The 27,406-nt window shown below is 37.2% G+C and overlaps 1 protein-coding gene across 1 annotated transcript in view; it reads right to left on the bottom strand.

The window, feature by feature from the left end:
- LOC103301730 (transmembrane serine protease 11F) overlaps nt 1-26,762 on the bottom strand; it is a 57,921-nt gene extending 31,159 nt beyond the window's left edge. Inside the window, exons 1-3 of the mRNA XM_008158734.3 lie at nt 26,653-26,762; nt 4,488-4,642; nt 1,715-1,833 (exon numbers count right to left, since the gene is read on the bottom strand). Coding sequence (XP_008156956.2) covers nt 1,715-1,833; nt 4,488-4,642; nt 26,653-26,663 — 285 coding nt within the window. The 5' untranslated portion in view covers nt 26,664-26,762. The remainder of the gene's footprint in view (nt 1-1,714; nt 1,834-4,487; nt 4,643-26,652) is intronic.
- Nucleotides 26,763-27,406: the final 644 nt, after the last annotated feature.

Raw genomic sequence — 27,406 nt, 5'->3', positions numbered from 1 at the left:
TAAAATGAGAAGGCCAATATTACCATCCTAATTCTCATGTTAAAAAATGATAAAGGAAAATGAATCAAGAAATGAAATCAAGTTAAAAATAGGGAAAACATCTGTCTCAACCAACAATCTCCTCAGGTCTTAATTTGTTGCCTACTCTAACTACATACTTGTAATAGTATGGAATATTATTTTTTTAAATATATTTTATTGATTTTTCACAGAGAGGAAGGGAGAGGGATAGAGAGCTAGAAACATTGATGAGAGAGAAACATCGACCAGCTGCCTCCTGCACACCCCCCACCGGGGATGTGCCCGCAACCAAGGTACATGCCCTTGACCGGAATTGAACCTGGGACCTTTCAGTCCTCAGACCAACGCTCTATCTACTGAGCCAAACCGGTTTCGGCTGGAATATTATTTTAAATACTAGTGGCCCGGTGCACAAAAGTTGTGCATGGGGGGTGTCCCTCAGCCCAGCCTGCATCCTCTCCAATCTGGGACCCTCGAGGGATGCCTAACTGCCTGTTTAGGCCCGATCCCGGTAGGATCGGGCTTCAACGTGCAGTCGGACATCCCTCTCACAATCCAGGACTGCTGGCTTTCAACTGCTCGCCTGCCTGCCTGCCTGATTGCCCCTAACCACTTCTGCCTGCCAGCCTGATCACCCCTAACCACTCCCCTGCCAGCCTGATTGATGCCTAACTACTCCCTGCCAGCCCGATTGCCCCTAACTGCCCTCCCCTGCCGGCCTGGTCACCCCTAACTGCCCTCCCCTGCCGGCCTGGTCCCCCCAAACTGCCCTCCCCTTCTGAACCAGTTACCCCTAACTGCCTTCCCCTGCCAGCTTCATTGCCCCTAACTGCTCTCCCCTGCTGGTCTGGTCCCCCCCTGCAACTGCCCTGCCCTGCAAGACTGGGTCCCCCCAAACTGCGCTCCCCTGCAGGCCTGGTCACCCATAACTGCCCTCCCCTGCAGGCCTGGTTACCCCTAACTGCCCTCCCCTGCAGGCCTGGTTACCCCCTAACTGCCCTCCCCTATAGGCCTGGGTCCCCCCACAACTTTCCTTCCCTGCAGGCCTGGTCGCCCCCAACTTCCCTCCTCTGCCAGCCTGGTCACACCTAATTGCCCTCCCCTGCAGGCTTGATCACCCCCAACTGCTCTTCCCTGCAGGCCCAGTCACCCCCAACTTCCTTCCCCTGTAGGCCTGGTCACCCCCAACTTCCCTCTCCTGCAGGCCTGGGTCCCCTGCAACAGCCCTTCCCTGCAGGCTTGGCTGTGCCCAACTTCCCTCCTCTGCCAGCCTAGTCACCCCTAACTGTCCTCCCCTGCAGGCTTGATCACCCCCAACTGCCCTCCCTTGCAGGCCTGGTCCCCCCCAACTGCCCTCCCCTGCTGACCTGATCTCCCACAACTGCTCTCCCCTGCTGGCCATCTTGTGGCAGCCATCTTGTGTCCACATGGGGGCAGCCATCTTTGACCACATGGGGGCAGCCATCTTGTGTGTTGGAGTGATGGTCAATTTGCATATTACTCTTTTATTAGATAGGATTTTATATACATTAAGTTATTTAATCTTCTTAGTCATATAACCTAGATACTATATTATTCTCATTTCACAGAAAAAGATATTGAAGCATGGAGAGGCAAAGTAACTATAATAACCACATTCAAAGTGAGACAGAAAAACACATTTATAAACTTTAAAATTTTCTATTTGGCTTACCACTCTCTCAATCTGATGACTCCTTTGTGTAAACTCTTTTGAGGTTTTTATTCCATAATTTTCTCTGTATTTTACGTTTGTGACTTGAAAAGAGACAAGGTAATAAAATGACTTGTCATCTGAAAGGCAAAAATAAACAACAAAAATCACTGCTTAAGTATCATCAGTTTCTTGTCTCTAGTCCCCAGCCATTATGATGAGCAAAAAAAAAGTTAGAGATATTGTCTGGCATTCAGTATTTAATTAGTAATATAGAAACTATATTTTAAAGTAAGACCCAAGAATTTATGGACTTGTACTTATAAAACCTGAGAGAGAAAATGTGGCCCCTGACTTCAAGTTCTGGCCCACTACTACCACCTAAGCCTTGGTATCATCCTCCTGAACATAAACAATTTCATAGAACATCAACATTACACAAGGCCACTCTTGGCCATATAGACAATGACAAAAACAAGACCATTCCACAGATATGTTGAGCTCAAACAAAAACACTCTCTAAACAAACAAATAAGACAGACCATCTCTCTATCCTAGCTATTATGAGGGACAGACAATTATAACTTTAAACCTTACTTCATTACTTTTGCCTTCTAGATAAGATGTACTAAGTTATGAAATCACAGCATTAGTCCAGCATCTGGACAGCATCCAATCTAGAGAAATGCCCCCAAATCAGTTACAAATCAAAATCTTATAATCTCTAACAGTGTCTGACTGACCCGTCCCATGGTTTCCATGGCATGTGCTTTCCTTCCCTAAACATGCAATGAACCCACTACAGATGTGTTCCTGGTGGTCCCTGGTTGGAGGACATTGACAGACCATTCATATTCTAAAAGTCACTGTATTATTTTATAATCTTTATTTTTAAATCATTATATAACAGAGAGTAAATAATTGGTTAGAATTATATACAGTAAAAGCTGAGATCCTTAGGATAAAAATAACTCCATCAAATACACTTCAGTCCTGGTGATGTTAATTTTATCATTAAGTCTGACAAAATCCTTACTTCTGTTTCAATTATTTCACATATTTTATTATTTTTACTCTTCTTTCTTATTTCCACTCTTTAAAATTACTATTTTAAAATTATTTTTTTCTTCTTCTTGGTGTCATCTTGGTTACTGCAATATAGTTTTCTTCACTGACTTGGTATTGATTTCCTTATGCTACAAAAATATGTAAATTACTTTTTTAATGTGTATGTCATTTTAGATACTTCTATTTTATCCCCTTCCACTTGCTTATCCTTTGTCGTAGACTTTCTTCTCCTTTGTTTTACTAAATTTCTATCTATAATCAGGCAACTCACAATGAACTGCATGGAAGGTCCATGTCATGGATTTCTCAAATTCTTAAGTATTAACCTCTGTATTGGTTTCCTATTGCTGCTATAACAAGTTTGCACAAATTCATGGCTTAAAAGAACACAAATTTATTCTCTTACAGTTTTGGAAGTCAAAAGTCTGCAATGAGTTTTACAGAGCTACATGCTGGCAGAGCTGGTTCCTTCTGAACCTTCTATGGGGAGGAAAATCTTTTTCTTTTCTTTTTTCCTTTTGTCCACTTTTAGAGGTTATCCTCATTCCTTGGCTTGTGATCACACATCATATTGGCTCCTTCTCCCCCAGCTTTTTTTTTGCCACATGGACTTTTTCCTTCTTTGACCTTCTTGACTCTTTCTTATAAAACATTTCGATTACATTTATGGTTCATCCGGAAAATCCAGAATAACCGCTCTCAGAATCCTCAGTTTAATCACATCAGCAAAGTCCCTTTTGCTATATAAGGTAACATCCACATGTTGTAAGGATTAAGACATGGATGCCTTATGAAAGGGGCATTGTTCAGCCTCCTACAACCTCTATGATATTTTGTAAAATGCTTTTTTGCTATTATTTTTATTATCTCCTCAATTTTTCTTTTTTGAAGACATGCCATATTAGGGATGGAGGGCATTTTAAAAACAAAACTAATTCACTACATTTTAACTCAAAGAAGATATTAACAACAATGACACAATTGATGGGGTAATTTGGTTTCTCCTTTTATTTTATAAGAGTCTAAGAAATGGATATTATCAATCCCTCAATAAAGTGGATAGGAAATTAAGCTGGGCATGTTGAATAATATTCATCTCTTCCTAGGAGGTTTTTTTAAGTATGGTTTTATTGTTGTAAGTCATATACTTCAGTAAAATTTTAGACAAAGTCTCAGTCACATGATTATAAATACACATATCAAATCAATCTTAGTCGATTGTCATTTGGCTTACCTGTGGTATTAACTATCTATTTTTGTACATAATGTGAAATTATTCCTAAATTTTCTCTTCTTCCCCCAATCATGAAACAATCTCCTCTTCCTTCAAAAATAATTTTTGATCTTTAACCCTTTACAAATATTTTTAGGTAACTTTCCTCATATCATCAGCTTTTCTTGGGGCAACTCAATGTATTGGTTTTAAGAAAAGTATATTAAACTTAGCTTATGATGTAATTTGTCTTTATTCTGAAGATAATCTTTCATTCTTTTTCTTTTTAAATATGTATTTCTTTGAAATGTGTCTATCCATATTGCAAGCTTCACTGGTTGGAAATATGTAAGACAGAGCTCAATACTGGAGCAAACTATAATTTAACATCAGTAAAACATTAGTAATTAAAATGTTAATATCATGCAAATGACATTTTTTTATACAACAGAGAATTTTAAGATATTCAGTCATGGAGCACTTAGGCAATAGAAATGTGACCTGGATACTTACCCTCAACAACGTAATGACTAACAATACCAATCGTAATTCCTATGATTGCTACAATTACCAATGTGAAAAGAGCTAGCCTAATAGGGTCCCAAAATTGCTGTCTTCTTTGAAATTCAACTGGAGGGTAATCATCAGCTTTTGAAAATTGAGCTGGTCTGTGATAATAGAAAGGAAAAACAGTAAGACAAAAAATAATCATTATGGATTTACTCTCAAAATCAATAAGTAAAAGTTTCTTATGTCCCCATGTACAATGTTTTCCTTCTCACCTAAATGGTATATGCTACCATTTCCAAAATATATTTAGTATGTAAATATTTTGATTGCTGCAGTATTTTAAATTCTCACTTCTTTTTTTCCCCTAAGTTTTGTTAATATGATTGCTTTACTCTAGTTCTAGATGAATTCCTTACATGAATTTTGCTATTCTTTGAATAAATGAATGAATGATAAATTAAAGAAATGCAGTCTAGATCCTTGATCTAGAAAAGTAATTTGCATATGAAAGCTGAAGAATTCTAAAACATAAGTATTATATTAAATACTCAACAAACATTTATTTCATAAACACCTACCATCTTCTAGGTACTAGTAGTTACTGAGTACATAGTGAATAAAACACAAACACATGGTCTTTGTTGTTATAGTGCTTACAGTATATAAGGGGAGACAGTAAACATAGAGACTCTTACAAGTGGTGATAAGAGCTAGGATGAAGATGAATAAGATGTCCATGATCAAAAACAAGAAGGTAATCCCTAACAGGTTTGGCTCAGTGGATAGAGCGTCAGCCTGCAGACTGAGGGGTACCAGGTTCGATTCTGGTCAAGGGCATGTACCTTGGTTGTGGGCACATCCCCAGTAGGGGGTGTGCAAGAGGCAGCTGATAGATGTTTCTCTCTCATCTATGTTTCTAACTCTCTCCCTTCCTCTCTGTAAAAAAATCAGTAAAAAAAAAAAAAAATATATATAAATATATATATATATTTAAAAAAAAAGGTATGGAATTGGTTGGGAGAGGAGACTACTTAGAAAGAGTGAGTAAGAAAGTCCTCTCTCTAAAGGTAACATTTTTGCTGAGACATGAAAGATAAGAAGAAATCTGCCATGCATAGAATGATGGTAGGTCAGGAAAGTGTGTGAAATATTTGTATTGAAAAATAACTTGACCTGTTGGATGAACTGGCCATTAATAAAGTATGGAGAAGCAGCTGTAAACCAGTGAATATTTCATGACTTAATAGGAGAAGCATTTCAGTTTCTTTAGCAGAAAAAAAAATCCTTTCTATCTTCCCACAAAGGTATCCCCTGCTTTCATTCTTCTTGGGTCTAAGCTACTATTTCATTCGTATAACTTAACTCAGCTGAATATAGCAGACTAACTACATTATCAAAGACCAAAAGGATGTACTATATAAAAATAAATCTCAGTCTTATATCTTTCTCTCTATGCAGCCTCCAATATTCTGCTCAATAGAGCAAACATAATCTGTAATATTGCCCCTTCAAAGTGCCACTTGTGTAGATTATTAATTAAGCCTGAGAATTATTTCATCTTTTAGAGGCGGCATCTTTGATGATAAGCACTGTAATGATAAGCACTAAATAAACAGGTGAGAAAGCCTGGCCCCTCCCAATAACTATATCACTAGTTGTAATGAGGTATGATTAATATATTAGTATATCATAGATGGCTAATCATTGAACACATGACAGTTGCTTATTATTAGAGAGGAGCTACAGCTAGTTCAGACTTGAACTTTTAAGTTTATTTGAGCAATTGCTACTTGGAATAGAGTTGTTTTTCTACTTTGTTTTATAAACTTTTTCTTAGAATGGAGGTTTTTATGACAAGTTAATTAGGGTTCTAACTAGTGTAGTTTAAGTAGAAGTATGCAGAAGTAAGCTACCTTCATCATATATTTGTGCATTAAATGGTAGGGGTGTCTTTTATGTTAGGCACATGGAGAGATTGTTATATGATTAAGACATTTCCCAGTCCTCAACCTATATATATGTTATATATTTGCACTCTTTTAATGAGTAAAATTAAACTATATTTATATAGTACATAAGCATATATAAAACATAATATAATTTAAACATGTCCCAGTCCCTCAGGCCTCAATTTAGGTATATCTTTTTTGTTGTTAATCTTCATGTGAGAATCCATAGAAAAAAAGCTGTTCATACATGTATTATATATGCATATATATGTATATCCTATATAATAAAGAAATAATATGCAAATTGACCCTCACAATGTGGCTGCCTATGACCAGGCATGCAGCGGGGTTAGTGAGGGACGACCAAATGACTGAACAAGCAGGCTGCATGGGGCAATCAAGTCAGCGGGGGCAGGGTGTGAGGAGCGGGCAGGCCAGCATTGGGGGCAGTTGGGGGTAACCAGGCCAGCGTGGGGGGGGCAGTTGGGAACAATTAGGCTGGCAGGGGGGGCAGTGAGAGGTGACCAGGCCAACGGGGGGACAGTTGAGGGCAACCAGGCTGGCAGGGAGAGGGCAGTTGGGGACAACCTGGATGGCAGCAGGGGGCAGTTAGGGGCGATCAGGCTGGCACGCAGAGGCAGTGAGGGTGATCAGGCCAGCAGGGGAGGGCAGTTAGGGGCGACCAAACAGGCAGGCAGGTGAGTGATCAGGAGCCAGCGGTCCAGAATTGTGAGAGGGATGTCCGACTGATGGTTTAAACCGGCAGTCAGACATCCCCAAGGGGTCTCGGATTGGAGAGGGTGCAGGCTGGGCTGAGGGGACCCCCCCACCCGTGCATGAATTTTGTGTACCAGGCCTCTATTGTATATATAATAGAACTATATAATAATAAATGTTATTAAAACTATAGTATTTTATTTGCAATTGCAGAGGCAACGCTTGATCTAAGCCCTGTAAATTTGGGTATCATCTACTTTCTCTAAACTCCAAAAGATTAGATGTTTTTCCAGTAATTTTTCTCTGTCACAATCTTACTACATGACTACTGAGTTCATAGTAAAAGGTCCCAAAACTACATATTAACAATATAACAATTGGTTATTCATGTAAATGTGTCACTTCTAGACAAAATTCAACTAGAACTGAAGTTGGAACATACCCAGAGCCACATGACGTGTGACCTAGTCAGCAGGATTCTTACATGTCCAATTCTATTTAAGGACCTTTTATTATGTGCCAAATACATTCTAAACACTAGGGTTATAAAAATTAAAAAAGAAACAAAAAAGCAAATAAAAAATTACATAGATCTTATATTCAAGGGGCTCATGGTAGGATAAAAAGGCATAAAATAATAAAATCAATATATTGTCATAGAGAAAATAATAGATTTACCAAGTACTGTCATAAAAGAAAACATGGAGGACTGAGGAATAAAGTTGTTTGCAAAAGGGACAGAAATGGTTACAGGAAAGACTTCAGACAATGTGACAGCTGAGCTAGCCCCCAAAGGATAAAGGGAGTTCCCGAGCATGTGATACAGGCTAAGTACATCCTGTACCTATGGCTCGTTGCTCACAAGCACAACAACTTCTCATTATCATAACAGGAATATGATCATGAGTTTATTTGGAGGTCAAATAAAACTTATTGGTTAATAGCATTTTTCAGTACCACTCAATAAGAAAAATTTATAAAATTTACAAAAGAAAACAATTCATATATTTTAGATGAAAACGAGAATAAGAGTTTAAGAAAATTTTGGAAACCATGTTAGTGGTTTACATAGTCTAATTTAGTTCAACTGATAGCAGTACAATTCTTTTGGAGAGATCTGTTTCCGTGGGAAGACTTTGGCAATTCTTGAACATATGAATCAGAAACATTGGCAAATGATGGGTAGTAATAGAGAGGAACTGAGTGTGTTGTTGCAACATTTAAAATGATACAGCTATCTAAGTAGTAATGACATTGGTATTTTCATGATAGGGTGAATTTTGCTTAGGACTTGATAAGAATTTCAAAGACTAAGAACACAAATCAAAGGACTCTGGCAAGAAATATCCTTGTTTTTGTCCAAAATATATATCAGGGCATAGTCTAAAAATGACCATATATGACCACAAAAGAATAAAGAACTTTAAAAGTGGTGAGAAACTGGGGGAATTTAAAATATGAGTTAGTCACCAAAATTAGCTTCCCTACCAGCTAGATATGACTGGTTTGGCAGGCAAGGGAGAAGAGCAAAGTTGTAGAGAGTGGGCAGAAATTGCATAACATCCTGCTCCTTTAATGGAATGTGTAATAGCTCTTTATATAATGGAGGGGTATTATTCCTATTAAATCCTATTTAAATAGTGCAATATAATAGTAAAAGTCATATAGGAGATTTCAGACATAGGTGATAAAATTTTCATGTTTTCCAAAAATTCCTTTAAAAATATTTTTAGACATATGAGTTCTATATCCAGCACAAGATCTCTTTCTCCTTATAGCTGACCTTTAAAATCATGATTACCATCTTGTAAGCATCCAGAAGCAACCTCCTCCCATGCTGTAATATCAACAAGGTAAGCTCCACCTCTGAAAACAGCTACACAACCAACAATATTTAGTAATTTAATTTAATTCTTACAAATAGGAGTAATATTTCTACAGTTTCCCCATGATCTTAAAAATGCACTAGACTCTTACAATTGTATCAAAAACAAACAAACAAACAAAACTAGGAATAAATTTAACCAAAGTTGTAAAAGACCTATTCTTGGAAAATTATAAGAGACTGAAAAAAAGAAATTGAAGAAGATACAATAATTGGCAGCATATATCATGTTCATGAATAGGAAGAATTAGGATCATTAAAATATCCATACTGCCCAAAGCAATCTAGATTCAATGCAAGTACTATTAAAATGCCATTGATGTGTTTCACAGAACTTGAACAAATAATCTAGAAATATATATGGAACCACAAAAGACCCAAAGTAGTCACAGCAATCTTGAGAAAGAAAAACAAAGTTGGAGGAATCATGCTACCTGACATCAAACTATACTACAATGCCATAGTAATCAAAACAGCATGTTACTGATATAAGAACAGGTATATAGATCAATGGAACAGAAAAGAGAGCCTAGAAATGAACTCACACCTATAAGGTCAATTAATATTTTACAAAAGAGTCAAGAACATACACTAGGGTAAAGACAGCCTATTCAATAAGTGTTCTAGAAAAATTGGACAGATACATGCAAAAAAATAAAATTCAGCCACTTTCTCACACCATAACAAGAATAAACTCAAAATAAATTAAAGACTTTAATATAAAATTTGAAACCGTAAAAATCCTAGAAGAAAACATAGTAAGATCTCAGACATTTCTCTTAACAATATTTTTTTCTGATATATCTCCTAGGTCAAGGGAAACAACAACAAGAAACAAATGGGACTACCTCAAACTAAAAAGGTTTTGCACAGCTAAGGAAACCATCAACAAAATGAAAATACAGCCCACTGAAAGGGTGAACAAATTTACCAATTAATACATCTAATAAGGAGTTAATATCCAAAATTTATAAATAACTCATACAACTCAACACCAAAAAACAAAAACACAATCCAATTAAAAAGGGCAAAAGACTTGAATAGACACTTCTCCAAAGTGGACATACAGATGGCTAATATACATATAATTACGATAAGATGCTCAACATCACTAATCACTAGAGAAATATAAATTAAAACCACAATGAAATATCACCTTACATCTGTTAGAATGGCTATCCTCAATAAATCAACAAATATCAAGTGTTATCCCGGATGTGGAGAAAAGGTAATTCTCATGCACTATTGGTGGGAAAAGATGGACCTAGAGCATATTGTGCCCTCAGATTGGTACAACTATTAGGGAAAACAGTATGGAGTTTCCCCAAAAATTAAAAATGGAACTTCATTACAACCCATCAATTCCACTTCTGGGTGAATACCCAAAGAAGCCAGAAATACTAATTTAAAAGAATATGAATAGGAAGAATTAGGATCATTAAAATATCCATACTGCCCAAAGCAATCTAGGGGTGCAAACGTATGCATTGTAGCATCTATATTAATAATAGGGTAACATGCTAATTAGACAGGATAGACCGGATGTCATTCTGGATGTCCTTCCTGACAAAGCCAGGGCTCGGCCTGAAGGAAGCTGCTGGGGTCCCAGTTGCCTGTGGCCAGCCTGGGGGAAGCTGCCCTGGTCCTGCTGCCCGGGTGCCTGTGGCTGGCCGGAGGGAGGGAAGCCCTGGTCCTTGGTGCCAGAGAGAAGCCAGTGCCAGCAGCCGGGGGAAAGAAGGCCTACACTTGCATGAATTTTCATGCAACAGGCCTCTAGTCTATAATAATAAAAGCATAATATGCTAATTAGACCAGGCAGCCGAACGACCTTCCGAGAGTCTTTCTGGATGTCCGTCCAGATGAAGCCACAGCAGCGTGGACCAAGGCAGAGGTGGTTAGGGGAGATCAGGCAGGCAGGCAGAGGCAGTTAGGGGCAATCAGGCAGGCAGGCAGGCAAGCGAGCACTTAGGGGTTTTCAGGCAGGCAGGTGAGCAGTTAGGGGCAATCATGCAGGCAGCCAAGTGGTTAGGGGCGATCAGGAAGGCAGGCAAGTAGTTAGGAGCCAGTGGTCCTGGATTGTGAGAGAGATGTTCAACTGCTGGTTTAGCAGTTGGACATCCCCCAAGGGGTCTCGGATTGTGAGAGGGTGTAGACTGGGCTGAGGAACAACCCCCATGTACTAATTTTGTGCACCAGGCCTCTAGTCATTTATATTAGACAAATTATGGGAGCAACCCAATTGCCCATCAATAGATGAGTGGATAGCAAAGCAGTGGTACATATAGACAATAGAATGTCATTGAGTCATAAGAAAGAACGAAATCCTCACATTCCATCCTCCAGACTTTACCTACCATGTCCCCAAGAAGCACCCCAAGATCAACTATCACCTCCATAAAGTCTTATCTACATAGGAAACTCCTGACAGACTTCAACCTATATGTAAGGAATCACCAGGCAGATGGTAGATATAGGCATGAGCCATTTATTCCCTCTCTCTCCCAGATCCTCAGATAGGTAAGAAAGACTGAAATCTAGAGAAGATAGTCTTTGACAAAGGAAACTTTTTCCTCTGAGATTGGTTGCAGATACAAATGTATTTGAATTTGTAAGCATGAAAATAGAAATTTGAAGACTCCTTTCTTGATTTTTCCCAGAAACCCATATAGAATCTCAGAATTCCTAAACATAACATAATCAATGCCCTTCAATCACCAATGGTAAAATCCTATTTATTGTGTCACTACTGTAATGTTGGCCATCCTATTCTTAAAACCCTCCCTTCCTAAAGTCCTGAGGAAACTTCTCTCATCTTGGAATAACCTGTCGATAGTTTTTAAGAATGCATTCCTAAAGTTTACATCCATTACACTACTTATATTTCTTTAGGATCATACAAAATGATCCTTCTGTCACATTTAATTCATTCAGCAGGTTTTATTGAGCATCTACTGAATGCCCAGCACCGTTATAGGCACTATATATTCGCTGATGAACAAACCTACGTACCTGTTGTCATATAAATTAGATTCAGGTGAACATTTCCAGATCCTTCCACCAGTTAGCAAAATCCCCGTACAGTCAAGGATATATTAAGAAAACATTTCTTATACATCTTCCAGGAATTGAATGATATTAATAGGAATTACATAGCAGGTGAATAGAAATGATGACAACCCATCTCCCTAAGAAATACTTTTTTTTACTCAGAATATAAAGCTATGGCTTTAAGTCTGCTTTTTTCACTCAGGATGTAAGGCTATGGCTTTGTTTTAAAATCAGTCAACAGTGATGCCTCTCAAAATTAGAAGCAGAAAGCCAAGAATTTATGTTTAAAGTTATTCATTATTTTGACTCAGCAACACAAAGAAAAGGACAATGAGTTGGCCAAGGGTTTAAAATAAAAAAGAAAGTTATTTTGTGAGGACTCTTTAAACATCTTTTGATAATTGTGACCAATATTATTCAAATCTTTTCGTTTACTCTCACATGACTTCCTCATGGGGGATATTTCTGTGCTTGTTCTCAATGTCATTAAAATGTTACAAGGAAACCCTGTTCAAATCATTTGAAATGGGTGAAGTGAATCTATCAAGATGCCATCAAGATGAGATTTTAAATACCTATCCTTGGTACTAAAGAAAAGTAAATAACCAAGCTTAAGGTAAATGAGCTCTATGTATAGCATAAATATTTATGTGCTAATCAGGTGTTCTTCAGGAAGTAGCCCTGAAGGGAATTCTTTTTATGTCTTACACATGTCTTAACATATTTGTATTCAACTTGAAGGACAGGTACATATTAGATATTCAGTTTGGGCATAGTTCTCTCTACTTCTTGCCAAAAAGCCTTCATTTCTGGGAATGCTGGTGATTAGTAATACCTTCTTAATTACATGGGTTAACTGAGGTTAACAACGTTCCTTAAAACACACACACACGTAGAGACGTACACATGCCAAGGGAGACAAGTAGCAACAGAAAACAAATACAATGTTCATTTTAAATGTAATTTTGAAGGCCAAAGGAACCTTTGAACCTTAGCAATAGTAAGACTATCACTAGCTGAACAGTTCAACAAGACTTAGACCATTCCTTTTCCACAGACTCAATTATGACAAAGAGAGAGAAAAATCAGGAAAATATACTTGACTTAAATCTTGTACTATGCCTATTACATTGAAATGTCTGTTTTAGAGAGTAGAGGAAACCTATCACTTTCCCAAATGAAGAATAGAAGTTTGTAATTAGGAATCTTTATTTTTCTTGAGTATCAAATAGGAAGAAGTTACTCTCTCAAGGGAAAAGAATTACTGTACATGGTATTCAGGTCATGTTCACAGACTGAACAGTCAAATGTCTTTTCATATTCATCACCTAACATGGTAGGGAATCAAGGAAACTTGAAATTTTGAACAGGTTTTACAATAATAAAAAAGAGAAAGATATCACCAAAAAGAAATATGTGCACCTGTAGGTGAACTCACTTTAGAAATTTATTATGGCTCCAGCAGTAAAGGCGTCTGGGAAAAGTTGGGCTCTCTGTTTAATTCTCTGTGCCTATAGCCTCAGGTTTCGCTGACTACCCAGAAGCCAGAATGCCCCTGAAGATAAAAGTCAGGCCTCAGGAAGGAGGTTAATGAATGTCTGGAGTGTGGATAACTGCCTGGGTGTTATCTGTTAACTCAGAAATACATTGTTCTTTCTGGTGGTCTCGATGACTACCCACCATATGCTTTTACTATTAACCTCCTATAAAAAAGAGACCCTGTCCTGGGAGGGATATGGGTTTCCCCCCAGCAGGCCACCACTGGGAGCATGTAGCTGCTTTTCCCATGTATGTTTCTTCTGTTAAAGCTCTTATGAATTTGAATCTAGTTACATGTCAGTTCTTCAGAATTGATCTTAAATTTAGACTTTTGGTGCTTTTCCCCAATAGCAGCTAATAAAAGTAGTAACTGATTATTATTTAAATATTATCTTGAATAAGAAGTTGGACACCTTAATGGGAAAACATTTCTGGCTAGTTTTAGTACTTAAGAGTTCTCAATTCACTGAATTATAAAAAGAACTATTATCATTGATATGTGGACAAAAAATTCACTAGCTCACATCCCTATTACCACCCAGGTAATTACTGTGAGACAGTTCCATCTCTCTAGCCAATGGTTGTTCAAAAATGGACATGCATTCAATTCTGGCCACTGATGATATATGAGGGGAAGTTAGTTGAGGGGACTGCTAGGAAAGACTTCCTTTCTTCTAAAATAAGTCAAACTAAGAGAGGACTTCTTTATTTTCCCTCTGGACATTGTGTGTCAATGTGACTGCTGGGACTGTTGCAGCCACCTTGCAACTCTGACAGGAGCCAACTGAGAAAAAAGCTGACTTACTAACAACCACAAAGTGGAGAGACAGAACTTGGGTCTCATGGAATACATATGAGCTGCTATATCAAATAGCACTATTAAGCCCTGTCTTTGGGTTTACTGTTATATTAAAGAATATTTGTTTCTTGTTTAAGCAAGTTGGAGGCTGAGTTTTTAATTCCCTGCAATTAAAAACATCAAACTAATACACATATGTAAATGTTAATTGCACAGCCTCAAGAACCTTCTAAGAATATGAGTTTCTTTTGAAACTTCAAGGAAGATTTAATTCAAACTATTATAATTCAATTTTTGATAGTTCAGACTATGGCTTTTGTAGGATGTGCATACAAAAACATTTAAAAAGAAAATACCATAACCCTCTGAAGAAAGAAACTATTGTATATATTTTATGCAGTTTGGAAGCATCTATTACATATGCATGATAATTAGTAATTACAAAAGGTTTCTAACAATTTTTTTTGAAATCAAGTTTTATGCTTGGTTAAAAAAAATGTGACACATATAGTCATTCAAAAAATAGTTATTGAAAAAGTTGACTGTTTGGGAGTAGAATGTTTAACAAAACTACTCAGAGAATATACAGCCAGGGAGAGATGCAGACATTAAAAAATAGTATAGATATACTAGAGGCCCGGTGCACAAAATTCATGCACGGGGGTGGGGGGGTGTCCCTCAGCCCAGCCTGCACCCTCTCCAATCTGGGACCCCTCGAGGGATGTCCGACTGCCCTTTTAGGCCCGATCCCTAAACGGGCAGTCGGACATCCCTCTCACAATCCAGGATTGCTGGCTCCCAACTGCTCGCCTGCCTGCCTTCCTGATTACCCCTAACCACTTCTGCCTGCCAGCCTGATCACCCCCTAACCACTCCCCTGCCAGCCTGATTGATGTCTAACTGCTCCCCTGCCAGCCTGTTTGCCCCCAACTTCCCTCCTCTGCCATCCTGGTCACCCCTAACTGCCCTCCCCTGCAGGGTTGATTGCCTCCAACTGCCCTCCCTTGCAGGCCTGGTCCCTTTCAACTGCCCTCCCTTGCAGGCCTGGTGCCTCCCAACTGCCCTCCCCTGCTGGCCATCTTGTGGTGGCCATCTTGTATCCACATGGGGGCAGCCATATTGTATGTTGGAGTGATGGTCAATCTGCATAATACTCTTCCATTAGGTAGGATATCCTATCTAATGTAAGAGTAATATGCAAATTGACCATGCCTCCACTATACCCACCAGCCATGCCCACAAGTCATGCCCCCAGCCAATCAGGAGTGAGTATGCAAATTAACCCAACCAACATGGCTGTGGCCACAGAGAGCAGGAGGGAGGCTTGGGTTTCCCAGGCAATGGAGGAAGACAAGCTTTCTGCCTGCCCTTGCCAGCCCAGGCCTCCACTCAAAGCTACAAAGTTTCAATGATAGAAGATAAATAAATCCCAACAAAAATGGCTGCAGCCATGGAGCGAGCAGGAGGCTTGGCTCCGCTGAAGGCTACAAACTTTCAACTATAGAAGATAAATAAATCCCAGATACCAGGGCCTTTGCTTGGGTTGCCAGGGGGTGTGGCTGGCCTGAAAACCACCACAGGCTCCTCGCCCAGGCCATCCCACGCCCCACGGGAACTCCCACCCTGATCCAGGACACCCTTCAGGGAAAACCAGCTGGCCCCTACCCATGCACCAGGCCTCTATCCTATCTAATCCTATCTAATAAAAGAATAATATGCAAATTGACCATCTCTCCAACACACAAGATGGCTGCCCCCATGTGGTCAAAGATGACTGCTCTCATGTGGACACAAGATGGCCAGCAGGGGAGGGCAGTTGGGAGGGACCAGGCCTGCAAGGGAGGGCAGTTAGTGGTGACCAGGCCTGCAGGGGAGGGCAATTAGGGGCAAACAGGCTGGCAGGGGAGCAGTTAGGCATCAATCAGGCTGGCAGGAGATTGGTTAGGGGGTGATCAGGTTGGCAGGCAGAAGCGGTTAGGGGCAATCAGGAAGGCAGGCAGGCGAGCAGTTGGGAGCCAGCAATCCTGGATTGTGAGAGGGATGTCCCAAATTGGAGAGAGTGCAGGCTGACTGAGGGACACCCTCGGGCCCCCGTGCACTAATTTCATCCACCGGGCCTCTAGTATATATATATAATTACCATGAAATGTTAAAAGGAATGCAAGATGCATATAATGGAAAATTTACCAAAAGTAAGGGATCAGGGAAAGTTTCCCTGGGGACATTTAAAGCAAAACCTGAAGGGTTATCTAATTAAGCAAAGCTCAGAGGGACCAGCCTATGCAGAGGAGGCAAATATGATGCCTGTGTGGAAGGTGAGTGGAAGCTTGTCAAGTTCACATACTGAAAAAATACTTGAATGGATGAAACATAGTGAGTATGAAAAGGAACAACCTAAGTCACTGCAAAGAGATATGCAAAACAATTCCACAACATTTTTTGTATGAATATACAAAATTAGCTTTATAAATCTGGCCAATATTATAGCAAATAAAGTTCATTTAAAAACAAAAATGTAGATATACAGAGTTGCATCACATTACTCTGAATATTTTTAAAAGTTAGTAATTGTGAAACTTAGAAAAGTTCAATATTAACAGGGATACCATATAGACAAAAGGGATACAAATTATACAAATACTGCTTGTGATGATTGTATAAACAACCTGGAATATTATTAACATTCCTCTGTCCTTTCCGCCTGTGCTTTATAGTCTATTAGAGGCCTGGTGCATGAATTTATGCACGGGTAGGGTCCCTCAGGGTGGCCTGCGAAGATCAGGCCACAGCTTGCACCCCCAGCCTCGCAGCCCCAGCCCCACCTGGCACCCCACATTGGCCTAGCACCGCCTCCTCACCTGCTCCACCATCCCACCATGGTCCCGCTCTCATCGGGGCCCATTGGGGCCAGCAGCACCTCCACTGCCGCCCACTGCCAGCACCGCGTCGCCAACATCCACCATGTTTCGTGCCACCCCCTGGTGGTCAGTGCACATCATAGCAAACGGTCAAACTCCCAGTCTCTCAGTCAAACTCCCAGTCGAACGACCGCCCGAGGGGACAGTTTGCATATTAGGCTTTTATTTTATAGGATTACCCTGTTCAGCCCTTGATTGCATGCTAATTTAATTTTTACTTACATGTGTAAAGTTTACTTCTCCAAGATTGTAAGCTCCCAAAGAGCAGAAGTTTGTCTTCTGCTTATTTTTATATGTTCTTGCATAGCAGTTAGAAAATCTTGTTGACGTGGAAAATTTCAACTATAAAAGTGAATCACAATATACCCAGATTCACAACTTGCCAGCATTTCCCAAGACTAGGAGGACATACACCAATGTTTGCAAAATAATAATTAAGAAAAAAAAAAATAACTTCCCAGATCAAATCAAGAATCTCTGATTTGAAGTTATTTTTTTTCTAGACAAATAGTAGCATATGCCATCTACCAGTAAGAAAAAAAATGAGATTTTTTCACTAGATATTAGTACTTCAGACTAGGTAACAGGCCGGACATTTACTGTTTTCCTCAAAAAATTAGCCAGGAATTCTCTTTTCAAATATTGACATAAGGTAAATTAAAAAGAAAAATGTTAAATTATTCCTTTTCCGTTTAACACACCTCGCTGACTGGATCCAGACTGGATCCATGCCTCCTGTGTCAATTCTTTCTGTTGTAGTGTTATGAGATAGCCCAATGGTTTCTGACTAAATCCTTTTTTAACTCAAATCCATTTTTGACAACTAAAATAATTTTAACCATCCTCATCCAGCACAGCATAAATGTTTCTTGAGAAACCCATTTTACTACTCCAGACTGAGTTTGAGAGAATATCTTAGGGGGCAAAAGCAGATTTTAAACAGTCTTAGTGCCTGAAAAAAAGAATTTATAACTGTTAAGCACATATTCTCCTGACAAATATTTTGTATTTTCGTTGAACATTTTTGGTATGACATTCACAAAAAAAATCTTTAATATTTTGTCTATAATTTAGAGACCAAATAGTGATACAAAGTGCTATTAATTACAATAAATTTGAATTTGCCATAAATAATAGCTCTATTATATATATACAAGGTGGGGCAAAAGTAGGTTTACAATTATTTGTATGGAAAATGATACAAATTAATAAATAATAATACAAGAATAAATTTCGCATACTCACAACTGTAAACCTACTTTTGCCTCACTCTGTGTATGACAGATGCCAAAAGGAATGTGCTATTACTATGCAATTTCTGGCAAACTAAATAATGAAATGCATAAATATGTATTTTAAAACAATGTTGCTTTCAATAAGCAGCCAATATTTTGCTCTTAGCTTCTTGTATGATTGATTGGTATTAAAGTTTTATATTTCAGTGGTATTTTGCAATCCAGTTAAAAGGGAGGAGCTATGATTAAGATATAAATGTCCTAGATGAAAGAGGTCAACAATGTTCTCATTTACAACTGATATAATCTGCATATTAAATAAGCAAAATTAACATGTCCCAGAATCTTTGTCACATTTCTGACAGGCCCTGTGTGAAAGAAGTAATGAGTAGGTTAGAGTGCTGCATACAAAGAAGTTTAAGAGTTCCTCATTCTTGGAATTTTCCTCTCCAAGGCTGAGTTGCCTTATCATTGACTAGTGAATAAAAATAACATACAAGCCAAAGGCTATTTCATTAGATTTATAATTTTTTAAATAGCCATTATTTTAAGGTCTGAGTATACATTATATGGTTTCCTGATTGCTATAAAATAAAATCATCTAATTCCCAGACGTTTAAAAGACATATCATATAGCTATGGAATCACATAGAATAGTTGAACTCTAACTTTTGAGCTTTTTAAAGAAAACTTACAAATTATGTGTATAGTTTAAGCAATATAAGTATTAAATTTTGTATTTGTAAGAGTACCTAGGGTTTTATTATTGAATTTCATACTCGTTTAGATCCTTCTTTTATTTCCATAAATAGATTAACAGAAATTTACTTCTATATTTCCATGAAAATATATTAATCAACTTATAGTATTACATCTGGCTACAGATAAAACTCTAAAGAGGAATTACAGAAATAAAGCTTAAAGCTATAGCTATAAGAATAGCCATATTTTATTAAGTATATTGTAGGATTTGGAATCCAGTTTTATGTATAATCTCTTTTGCAGTTAAGCAGTTGTGTTATTAATGCAACATTAGCATATGAATCAAAGAAAATACTATTCTAATAAGTAGCTTACATTATAAATAATGTTTATTTCATTTATTCTAATGTACAGATAACATAATTAAAGCAGATAATCCAGTCCCAGGCACCTAGAGCAACTAATACATAACCTGTTGAATGAAAGTGCATCTTATTTAAAATTTATTCAATCACCCCCAGAAAGAAAATCATAAGGATTTTTATGCTTAAATCTGAACTCAGCTTTACTATGTTCCTTAATAATAAATTGCAACTCTACCTAACCCATCCAAATTTTCAAGTAATGCAGGGTCCTGAGAGAGTCAGGGCAAATAGATCCCTATAATACAAATAGATATGCATAACATTACTAACAAATTGACTCAAAGTTCATAAATTTGTGAATGAAGAAATTCTTGGCTAATAAGCTATATCTTTAAATGTCACAATGTTGTTATAAGAAGTGTTTGATGTTCTTTAACAGCTGTTGTCAGCAAGAGAATGATGGCAGCTGACCAGCTAAATGAATTGAAAGAAGGGGAAATGAATGGTTTTCCCAATTTTAAAATAGTAAATACTGACTAAATTCTTGCTGCTCTTGTTGAGCCAAGGGTTAGAGAATACAGAAGCAATCCTAAGCAAAATATAGTTGCCCCTCAAAAAGATAACTCATGAAAGGCAAGGGATATAAGTCTGTGTTTACTTCTAAGGAAGACCTATTAATTGAGTAAGCTTTGCTAAAAATGTGAAAGGTAGCCCTAGGTGGTTTGGCTCAGTGGATAGAGCATCCACCTGTGGACTGAAGGGTCCCAGGTTCGATTACGGACAAGGGTATATGCGGACTCAATCCCCAGGAGGTAGCTGATCAATGATTCTCTCTCATCATTGATGTTTCTATCTCTCTCTCCCTCTCCATTCCTCTCTGAAATAAATAAAAACATATTTTTTAAAAAATGTGAAAAGGTGAAGGTACTTGTCTCAACTATTTTATCTGATAATATCCCAAGTACCCAATTATAATACCTAAGAGTTAATGTATTCTTAAAAGTGACATGATATACTAGTATAAGCAATGAAAAAAATGAATCAATCTTTCCTCTACCTTATCAATAGCAAATTAGTGGCCCAGTACCACCTAAAGCAACCAAAGTTTGAGTTTGGAAATGAAGCCATAATCAGACCCTAGTAACCATCCAGGAGAAAGATGATTATGAAAGGATGAATGGTAAGTGGGAGGGGAGGGTAAGTAGTAGGGAATTAATGGGACAGGAAATGCCTCACAGACTTAGTAGAGCAGAGAGCTGAGATGATACCATTAATGCAGTTTCGAGGCAGTGTTCATGCTAATTGTCAAATCCAGTCTTTAACAGGTCTCCACAACTTGTTCAGGTCTACACGCATGACCAAAATCATGATTTCAATGTGAACGATGGGAGTAACATTACTGACCTGATTTTTAATCTATTTTTATAAAATGTTATCAAGATGAAACTGTATATTCTTACTTTGTATCATTTCTCTTAAAATTTAACACTACAATATCACACCAAAGGCCTCATTCATTTTAGGTCTTATGCCTGTTCAAGTGTATTTGTCTGATTATACAAGAATCTCTCAGTGGGCCTAAGGGAGCAGATAAAACACTTAAGGCAGTTGTTTGACACCTTGTAGCTCAAACAATTAACTGGATTTTTCCCCCCGTTTTTTTCTTTCAGTAGTGTCTAGACCAGTGATGGCGAACCTATGACACGCGTGTCAGCACTGACACGTGTAGCCATTTCTGATGACACGCGGCCGCTGAGGCGGCCGCACGCCGAGGATGAAACATTTGCTGCTCCTGAGGATGAAACATTTGCGAAATAATGTTTTTTCCTCAAAGTGACACACTACCCGAGTTATGCTCAGTTTTTTGGCGAAGTTTGACACACCAAGCTCAAAAGGTTGCCCATCACTGGTCTAGACACACCCTATACTCTGTTTTGCACTGGATTTTTTTCTTCTATTTTTAGGAGTTAATTCTTGCCAACTTGCTCTGTTATATTTCATTTGTTGGGATGTGTGTTGAAGATTGGTTGAGATTCTAGTATTTAAGCCAGTATATTTTAGATAGTACAAAAAATTTTTCAAATGTTACCTTGATAGCTTTTTAAATTATGTAATTTTAAAGTTGCATTAGTCATTCCATATATTATATTCTAGAATAAATAAAACAAGATCTGAAGGAGACTTGGTAAGTTTGAACCATATGAAATTTCTGATATCCAGTTATTTTTAACCTAATAAGGTTTAATTTCATATGGTCTCCACTAGTATATCATGCTACTGTATATTTTCTTTAGTTATATTTTAAATTAATTCATTTTATTTTATATAAAATATCTAAAATGTGGGTTGCTCTCTTCCCCCAATGATAATGTTATATAAATTGCCCCATGCCTCAAAGCAGCCTGCTTTCAAATTTTGAGCAGAAATAAGCAAGCAATTATAAAATCCTTAACAACTTTGCAAAATTATTTAAAAACAAGTAAATATATTTTAAAGACTGGCAACTAAAAAGAATCAAGTAAAAGTTAAAGTTTACTCATATACATTATTGGAAGTAAATATAATGTACAGAACCCAATGCAAACATTTCTGATTTGTCTTTGAATTTGTCTAGTCTATAAGCACTTATCTGATGCTTTATCTCTTCTGTAATAAATTTCTATAGTTTGAATATAAATGTTCCTGAAATGCTAAGGGTTCAATGCTTCATAATAAATAAGGAAGCCATATAGTGATTATATGATTCAAAAGTATGAAAACTTTCTTGCTATCTGTCCCTAAATATCCATTCACCAGTGCACAGTACCCCAATACACAATATCCTTTTTAAAAAGACTACTACAAATCCTTGCTTAAAGCAACACAGACTTAGCTTCTTAGTCAAATACTGGTTTCTATGCAGTCTTCCTACATTTGTTGAATAGTGTCAAGAGGTCCTATTTAGATCTTCACAAAGCTTCATTAAGCACAGTAGAAAACTTTTTCAGTACTTAATGTTTTAAAAATACATTTCACAAATTAATCGTGGAGATAAACAAAAGTAGACTGCAGCATGTTATCATGTAAACTAAAAACTTCTTGTAAATAAAAGATATCAGTTATCACTACCAGCATTATCATCAAATCCAGGAATTATAAATGAAGTGAATTAGAAAAATGTTTTTGGGCCAAAACCAGTTTGGCTCAGTGGATAGAGCATCGGCCTGCGGACTGAAGGGTCCCAGGTTCGATTCCGATCAAGGGCATGTACCTGGGTTGCGGGCACATCCCCAGTGCGGGGTGTGCAGGAGGCAGCTGATCGATGTTTCTCTCTCATCGATGATTCTAACTCTCTATCCCTCTCCCTTCCTCTCTGTACAAAATCAATAAAATATATTTAAAAAATGTTTTTGGGAAAAGTACAAATCCTTACCTCATACTTATATTTATAATTCACATCCATTTGTTTGTTTAGTTGTTTGTTACATCTCCTCCTCTAGATTGTCAACCATAAAAGTAGAGAACATGTTTTATTTATGTGTGTCTGTATGTGTATTTGTTTACGTGTATGTGATATGTGTATGTGTACACATGTACTATATACACATAACACATCCTGTGTATGTATAATGTATGTATGTATATACATATATTATGCGTGTATAGTGTGCTACTGGTAATAAGCATTTGTTGAATTAATGAACAAATGAAACTTTAAAATCTAGTCTATAAGCACTTATCTGGTACTTTTATCACTTCTGTAATAAATTCCCATCAGCACCACAATATATGTTTACTTGGGATGAATTCTCTCCACTGCTCAGCTTTTTATTTACCTTCTGAATTACTCAAATACTGTAACTCAAATATCTCATACACCTTTTTGAATAGTGTATGTAAAAAAATGTTAAGTTTGAAATTTTCATTTATTCCTAATTAACCTCTCCTATTTCTCAGCATCTGTTCTTTGGCTCTAGGCATATTTTATTGTACATCAAACCATGAATGTTGACAGTCTGTGATGGACCAGGCAATATGTTTGGCACTGGGAATGCAGAAAGCTCTCTGCTTAACTGAAGAGATATAATTGAAAAACAAATAATCATATAGAGAAGTGCCAACAGAAATATAAACAATGTATTATGCAAGTTTGATAGGAAGGCTGTGCTTCAGGAACAATTAAGATGCAGGATGTGGGGGTAGGAGAGAAAGATTTCACAGTAACTTTGATTAGAATCTTGAAGGAAGACAATAATGGCTCACCAAAGGTGGGAAGGAACATTAATTGGAGGCATATGGTGATTATAAGTATAATTCAAGACTATGACAACTCTTGAAGGCAGAAGAAACATGTACATAGGTGGTCTCTATGCCACTCCCTTTCTTTAGCTCTGCAACTGTACCCAGAAGACAAATGAACCATCAAACTGCTTTGTTCCACCCTAATAGTTCTAAATTGCAAATTTCATCATTTTTTCCTCTTGTTTAATTTTCACTCAACTCTCCTAATGAAGTTCAGAGATTTTAATCTGGTACAAAAGTCCTTTTGTAGTCTGACTGTTCACTTCATTTTTATCTGATAATGCCCAATAGCTATTTGTAAGTATATCTCAAGTCTCTTGACCTTTGCAAGGGCTATGTTCTCAAACCCAAGAATATCTCCTTCTTTCTCCTTCTAATAATCCTACTTGCTTTTATAGGACTAAACTCAATCATTGTATATTCAAAGAAGCTTTTATAAGATTGAGTGGTTTCTCTTCTAGCACCTTGTTTATATTACTTTATTTTTACACTTATCAGGGTGTGCCATCATGTGGCTTATTGATTTGCTTCTTGCCTCTGAGGTCTCTACTGCTGGTAACCATATCTCTAATCTCTACCTCACTGTGGTTTAGAGTACCAGATATAGGGACTAGTTAAAAAAAAAAAAAGTAAACCCTGGGGTAATTTAAATGATTCCCTAGTACCTTAAGAAAGTTAATGATCTCCATATTAACTAGCTGTTAACTCTTTAGAAATCATAAAACTTAAGTATTCCAAAGAACTTTAATGCTATCTAATGCAATGTTTTTAAACATATTTTTTACCATGACCCACAATAAAAAAATGTTCTACGTCACAGTATGGGGCACACACATAAACAACAGTTTCATAATATAATACTTACACTTACTAATTTACTACTTGGGATATATTAAAATATAATAAAATTAATATTGGATAGTAGCTCATCATTATTTAATACAAAAAACACACAAATTAAATAGTACCAAAATAAAACAAGTAATAAACCAATAAAACAAAAATAGCTTTGTTATTATTCACAACGATGATTTCAAGTCCCATTAATGGTGACAACCTCTTCCCTATTTATTTTACGGTAAACTCTCCCCACAGTTTATAACTAAAAAAGTGAAGTCTTGAGAGGTGACTTGTCCAGACAAATAAGTGCAAAGCTGAATCTAGACACATCTAAATCTCATGCTACTACTCCTTCCACTACGCCACAATGGAAAAGAGGTAACTTCTGCTAAGAAGCTTTGCATATCTAGCTTATCTGTTCCTTGACACTCTATATCTTGGGCAAAATGAATTCCATTAGTAATCATCTTATCTTATCTTATCTCACTGGCACAATCCATAGTTTTTGGCAATATCATCCTGGAATGCAATTAGAAAGAATACTTAAAATCCTCAAAACTATAAACTCTGAATTAAAGCTGATGAGGCTCAATATAGAAATTTCATGTCTGCAATGAAATTTCATGTCATTTTTCAGAGTGGAAAAATGAATGAGTGGAGATGACATCATAAATTGGAAAACCAGGTTAGTAGAAAAGCCATACACACAATTCTGAAAAAAATGAGAACAGAACGTCAAGTTCTCTGCTCATTAATTTTTTTAAACTAAAATCATTAGCTTTTCATATTTATATGAATATTTGTTAAATATAATTATAAGCTTTTTCCACTGCACATTTTTTCTTACTCTGTTCTTATCTTGGTAAATAAGAAATACACTTCCTTGTCTTTAATAAGAACTTAGGATAATATGCTACATTATGCTTACATGAAAGGGTCCGTGGGGGACCCATGTATATGACTCAAGCTATTATTTGAGAGAGCAAGAACACTCATCAGATAATGTCAGAGCCTCTAAGCCTAAAGTATTATATTTCATTAAAGACAAAATCAAATAACTGAACACTTATAATTATCACAAAATCATGAATACACTTGACACATTAGTCAGTGCAGAATATGTGGGAAACTGGTGTCAGTAGAGAAATCAAGAAGTTCTGTAAGAAGTCAAGTTAGACTAAGCAAGGAGTTTAAATGAAATCACTCTGATAAAATATCAGTTATTCATTACCAAATCTGTAAAGCAATAGCCTGAAATTGCCTAAATATAAACATATACAAATCCTTTGCCTTAAATTCATTAATTAATCAATTATTTTGGAGTTGAATTATGACAAATATCACATAGAGTCTAGATTTTGTTAACTCAATAATTTTTAGATACCAATATTTTAATTTTCATCATTTCATTCATATGTTGTTACCATACTTTCCATTGTTTAGTCAGAGAAATAAAAATTCTAATTGACTCCCCTCTTAAATTTATTTTTAGTTTTTCCAGAGTATACTTCTATAGGCAACATAAGACAAAAATTTATACCAAGCTATTTGATCATACTAAGTTACATGAACTGTATTAAAAACTTTACTCTTTGAAGCATAGGTTCTTCTAAATGTTTAAATATAACATAATTAATTTATTACTGCATATAATTTCTATTTCTATTATTTAAAAAGGACTACATTGGTTCCTTTGGTTTAAAAAAAAAACTCCTACACTTAAAAACAACAAAATAAAACTTTTAACACAAAAAACAATAACACATGAAAAACTCTTAGTTTTAAAGCACTCTCCACCAGCCATCACCTGTCCTTTCTGACCCAGGAGGTGTAAACCTCTCTCCCTGTTGATAACCTGACTGAGAAAAGCAAGCTTCGGTGAGTACTTACGCATACATCATGGACCCAGAACTGGGGCAGCTTCTATCCAGACACCATCTGATCTATATCAGCCAGGTCAGGGCTAGGAGGCTGGAAAATAATGACAGTCATTGGTAACAAGAAAAGAAACAAGTCTGACAGGCTCAGTGACTGAGGTCTGCAACCAAGACATAGTCTGATAAGAACATGATCGATGTTGTGACAGCCGGTTCCACAGAGAAGCTCCAAGCAGTGAAGGCCACAAGGTGCAACTGCGGGTGATTCATGAAGGCCACAATTTTCCAGTTGGGGAGGTATGATCGGCACTGAGGTGTGGCCCCAATTTGTTTTGAAAAAACAACAACAAAATATTAGAATACATTGGTGGCACTTCTTCATTAGGATTGTATATCCCTTCCCTTTGAGGGAACCATGAGTGATGGTGGTGCAGGAAAGACCTGGGCTACAGGCCAGGATGCTTGTTTTTGCCACCTTGCTGGTGTGACCATGGAAGAGCTGCTTAGCTCCTTGGGACTTATATTCCTCATAAAGTAGAATGGCAGGGCCGTAGAAGCTTTTTCTAACACTGTCCATTTTAGCTCTAAATAGAACAGATTTTATTGCAAGAATGTACCCCCAAAAAAGCAAAAAAAAAAAAAAAAAAAAGAATTTTTCTCACAACAATGATAAATATCATAGTCTTAGTGTATGTGAACTCCCCATTATTTATACATATTCACTTTAGATAATTATATTCATCCACAGACTTTACGTCTCAATACAC

This window comes from Eptesicus fuscus, chromosome 2 (assembly GCF_027574615.1).
Source record: "Eptesicus fuscus isolate TK198812 chromosome 2, DD_ASM_mEF_20220401, whole genome shotgun sequence".
Classification (NCBI taxonomy): Eukaryota; Metazoa; Chordata; class Mammalia; order Chiroptera; family Vespertilionidae; genus Eptesicus; species Eptesicus fuscus.
This window is presented reverse-complemented; position numbering and strand designations above follow the sequence as displayed.